Raw genomic sequence first — 4,714 nt, forward strand, 5'->3', positions numbered from 1 at the left:
AGAATGGCACCCTGGCTCCTTGGAACCAGCCCCAGCCCCTGTGAAGCTGACTTCAAGCATGCTACCCAGGACCCCGCCCTCCCAGTGAACTAGGGGGCACCGGTGGCCCTTCCCAGCCTCTCCCAGGCAGCTCCGCGCTCCTTCCTTGTCCCGTGGCGCCAGCTGGTCAGGTGACATGCTTACCCCGGGCCAGGGCCCAGGACGGACGGGCACCTACCTCGCGCCACCAGGACCCGCAGGTCCGTAGAGTTCTTGGTCAGGGACGGGCTGCTGGTAGCCACGGCCAGGGAAATGTTCTTGTCCAGGAGCTGTGCCAGCTTCTGCAGAAGGGCCTCCCCCTGCGAGGCAGGCCAGCATGAGGGGTGACCCTCTGCCACCTAGGAAGGACCCAGACCTCTCCCGGGAGGCCACCCTGCCCACCCACAGCTCAGAGTCAGAGAGATGTGCCCTGGCACCAGAGGGGGCAGATGGCCTGCAGCCTCCAGGTCGGGGTGGGGAGGGCCGGGCCATACCGGCTGGGAAGACGAGTCATTGACCCCGATGTCAGGCCCTGTGAGGGACCAGTAGAAGGAGGCCACATGGATGCTCTCCTGGGCGGCGTCCAGCAGCTGCAGCCAGGCCTGGGCCAGGGGCTGGGCAGATGGGCTGCCGGCTGCAGAGGGCAGGTCCTGGGGGATACTCTCCACAAGGACAAGCCTGCAGGAAGAGCCCCTGGGGCCTGAGCGGAGCACAGGCACCACCAGCCTGCCTCGCGTCCCCTGCTCCGTCCCCGCGGGCCAGGCCAGAGGGGTCACTGCCAACGCGTGGCCTGAGCCCAGGCCCAGGATGCATGGAGGGAGGGCCGACGAGACTGGACAGGGCAGGCGTGAGCCCAGCAAGCCTGCTGGGGACAGTGACACCCAGGGGAGAGCCAGGGGAAGAGCGGGGCAGATTAGGGGCCCGGGCCCCGCCCCAAACCCCGCACGGCCGCTGGAGAGCCGTTGCTCTGAGCAGAGATTGGGTCTGGGCTGCCTAGGGGTGGGGAGGCCTTTGGAGGTGGCCCACGCTGCCCCGAGGAAGGGCTGGACCGGGAGGTGGTGGGAGCCCATCTCGGGCTATGCGGGCTGGGCTATGTGCAGGCCTCCCACCCACAGCAGGAAGCGTGGGAAGGCAGGTGCGGAGCCCCTCGGAGCAGCGATGCCACCCCAGGGAAGGGAGAGCGGAGAAGCTGCCCGCCTCAGCCCAGGGGGCACCGGGCTTCACAGCCTTGGCGGAGCCCCCTGGTGGCAGCCTGTGTTTGCTGCAAAGAGCACCCCAAGTCCGCCCGATCCCCACCCCGCTCCAACCCATCCCCGCCCTGGGGCCAGCCTTCCCGGCTAGCTGCGTCTCCCGAGACGTGGCACAGGGCCGTGCTTACTCCGCGGGGCAGGACCGATGACGGGAAGCTCGGGAAGCTTGCGGAGGGCAGAGCCCACCGCCCCGCAGACCTCGCAGGCTCACTCACCGGCAGGAGTCTTGCGGCTGCTGGCCGGCCTCCCCTCCCAGGGGCTCCCAGGCCAGGCTGGAGCTGTGGCCCCTGGACCCAGTGGGTCCTTCCTCAGGGTGCAGCTGGCCGCAGGTGGGGGGAAGGCGCACTTGCCACAGGACGTAGGCAAGAGTCATGGCGCCGAGCCACAGCACGGCCAGCATTCCCAGCACCTGCAACTGGAGAAAGGGTGTCACCGCGGGTCCCCAGATGGCATGGGTGTGCTCTACTTCCGGGTGGGCTGAGGCGGCCCCTCCGGGCTGACAGAGACTGTCCCCGGCTCCCAGAGAGGGCCAGGCCTGCAGGGGGCCGGGTGGGCAAGGAGAGATTAGCACTGACAGGACCCAAGCCCACTGTTGGGGGGGTCAGGTGGCCTGGGGCTGTCCCTCGGGGCCCCCCGAGACAGGGGTAGGGTAGGTGAGGGCAGCCCACTGGTCTGGCTGGTTTCGTCCTTGCCGCTCTGGCACGGGGTCCTGTGAGGCTGCACAGCCCCCCACCCCCGGGCCCCCCGTTCTGCCGTGCCGCCCTTTCTGTCCTGTGGGCGGTGGGGCCTGTGCAGCAGGGATGGATGGGGGCCACTGACGCTCTCTGCCAAGGTCTCAGCACCCGACAGGGTGACCCGGCGTCACCCGCAGCCCCGGGCCCAGCGCTGGGCAGCCTGGCTTGCAGGTGGTGACTGTGTGTGTGTGTGTGTCTGTGCCGGGACCCGGCCCTCACACCGTTTCCCCCTCTCTCGGTCACCCTCTCAGTGGGCATCAGGGTGTCTGAATCTCAGTTCCTTCTTTCAGCCACATGTGTGGCGAGGCCCGGAGCCATTTCTCCTTTCAGCAGGGCCCCCGTTATAGGCCCGTAAAAAGCTGCTTCCCTTCCCAGGGCTGGGGCCCCGGCCTGGCCCCCTGCAGCCCCCTCCTGGGACTCGGGCAGCACCCCTCGTCCTGGCTGGGAGGCATGGCGGGGCTGAGTTGGGACCCTTCGCTGCCGTCCAGGGGGCTGCGGGCTGGGAGCCCAGGGTACTGTGGGGGGCCCCACCTGCAGCCAGACGCTGCCCCCTCAGGGCAGTTATCCCCACAGAGAGCTGGAAGCCAGGCCGGCTGGGCTTCCCCACAGTGGCCTCAAATGCCACCGTGAGTCAAGTGCCCCCGGGGGTGCAGGGAGGGACCTCCGAAGCCAGAACAAGGCCTCGGGCAGAGCCACACTGTCCCCCCAGAGGGAAGCCAGGATGCCCCCCACCTCCAGAGCTGGGCTCAGGCCTTCGGGAATGTTCCCTCAACCCCACCGCAGAGGGGAGCTCAGGGCCTCGAGCTGCTCCCCCCCACCCCACCACCTGGCAGAGCCAAGCTCAGGGGGCCGCACCCCACGCACGCCCTGGGGGTTCATCAGGCCTCACTGACTCTCAGGAGAGGCAGTCCTTGTGAAGTCCCGGGCTGGGCACTGGGCGAAGGGAGCACCAGGGACATCCTTGGACTGGCTGCTCCCCGTTGTACCACCGGGGAAAGGGCCTGTCCCCCAAGTGCCCCAGGCAGAGGGCAGGTCCAGCCCCGCAGCCCCCATCTGGGACTTGGAGCTGTCCCAGGCACCTCCCCGAACCCTGAGGCCCAGAGCACATCCTCTCCTCCTCTTGGCCCCCGGGAACACCCCTGGAGCGGCCCTGGGAGCGTGGGGTGAAGCACCAGGCCCCAGTTGGGGGCGACGGCCCGCTGTCAGCTTGCCGGGAGCCCGGAGGCCCTGGTGGTCCCCACTGCCCAGACTGGAGGAGGAACGGGTGGTCTGCCAGCCCCATGGGAGGCTCTGTGATCCCCTGGGCCCAGGGTTGCTGGTAGCCGGCTTCCCCGGGCCTTCGGCCTGGCCCCTCCGCCTGGCCCAAGGATCCCTGCTCTCACCTCTGGGGGTCCTGCCTTGGCGTTCATCTTGCTCCAGACACGGACCGCAGGCCCTCGGCTCTCTGTGCGGCAGTAGGCTCCCGCGGCTGCCTCCACCCCCAGCCCACCTGCCTCCTCTCGGCAGCCTGCCGCTTCCCCTTCTGGCCACTTCCTCTTTGTCCTGAGTACCTCCCTCTGCACCACCGACAGACAGACATCTGGCGCTGGGTGGGCCAGCCAGACGGTGGGGCTGGGAACTTTCACTGCCAGAGAAAATCTCTCCGCCTAGCCCCATCTCCCAAGGTGGAGGCATTCTCTAGCCACAGGCCTGGGCAACAGTTGGGCTCGATGCAAGCCACAGAGACCCGAGGAGCCCTGGCTTGAGCAAGATTGTTCATTTCTCTCTCACACTAACCAGGTTTAGGGGCTGGTGGCCTAGAGACGGTGTTGGCTCCATAGCCATGGAGAGCAATGCCCCTCCAGGCCCCTCCTCAGGAATCCTAGCTCCCGATCCCTAGGGTTGACTAGCAGCCTCGTGGCCCCACGATGGCTGCTGGAGTTCAGCCATCAGCTCTGTGTCCCCAGGAGCATAATTCCGGTTTCCCTTAGTCTGTTCAGGCAGCTGTAACAAAACACCACAGACCGGGTGGCTCGTAAACAGCAGACATTTGCTCCTCACAGCTCTGGGGTCTGGGAGTGCAAGGTCAAGGTGCCGGCAGGTTGGGTGCCTGCTGAGGTCCTGTCCTGGTTCTCTCCTCACTGTGTCCTCCCGAGGAGGAAGGGCTGGGGGCTCCTTCATAAGGGCACTAAACCCATCACAAGGGCTCCCCCCTCCTGACCTGGCCAGATCCATCTCCCCTCCCACGGAGTCTCTGCTTTCCCTGCTACCTGGGCGCTGGGAGCGAGGCAGAGCTCGCTCGTCCTGGCAGGAATGCCATCCAGGGGCTGCGGGGCCCATGGGTCCCGCTGGCTCTCGGGTCCCCCATGCATGACGCTACATCTGATGGTTAGAAAAATGGGCTTCCTGCCTCGCTGCTGGCACGCACCCGGGGCTCATGCTCAGCGCCTGCGAATTCCCGCTTCTGTATCACCCTGGGCCCGGTGGACGCAGATCGCTGGCTTCCTGCGTGATTCCCTCTCTGCATTTGCGTGGCCGACAGCCTTCGGTGAGAAGTTTCCAACTCAGCCCAAACGTTACAGGGGCTGTCTTTCTTGCTTTTTAATTTTGTTATCCACCCTGCCCCGTTTCACTGAGATGTAACTGACGTATTACATACTGGTTTCCAGGGTGCGACATAATGACCGAGATCTGTATATCCTGCAAAATGACCTCCACGAGGGCCTTGGTCAA

The 4,714-nt window shown here is 66.5% G+C and overlaps 1 protein-coding gene across 1 annotated transcript in view; it reads right to left on the minus strand.

Moving 5' to 3' along the window:
* The window catches only part of PLD4 (phospholipase D family member 4), a 9,161-nt gene extending 5,618 nt beyond the window's left edge, over positions 1 to 3,543 (minus strand). The window contains exons 1-4 of the mRNA XM_040641315.1: positions 3,385 to 3,543; positions 1,484 to 1,683; positions 513 to 696; positions 218 to 338 (exon numbers count right to left, since the gene is read on the minus strand). Of these exons, the coding sequence (XP_040497249.1) occupies positions 218 to 338; positions 513 to 696; positions 1,484 to 1,683; positions 3,385 to 3,411 (532 nt within the window). The 5' untranslated portion in view covers positions 3,412 to 3,543. The remainder of the gene's footprint in view (positions 1 to 217; positions 339 to 512; positions 697 to 1,483; positions 1,684 to 3,384) is intronic.
* Between the last annotated feature and the right edge of the window lie 1,171 nt (positions 3,544 to 4,714).

The sequence above is a fragment of the Ursus maritimus genome, unplaced genomic scaffold, assembly GCF_017311325.1.
Source record: "Ursus maritimus isolate PB19 unplaced genomic scaffold, ASM1731132v1 scaffold_25, whole genome shotgun sequence".
Taxonomy (NCBI): Eukaryota; Metazoa; Chordata; class Mammalia; order Carnivora; family Ursidae; genus Ursus; species Ursus maritimus.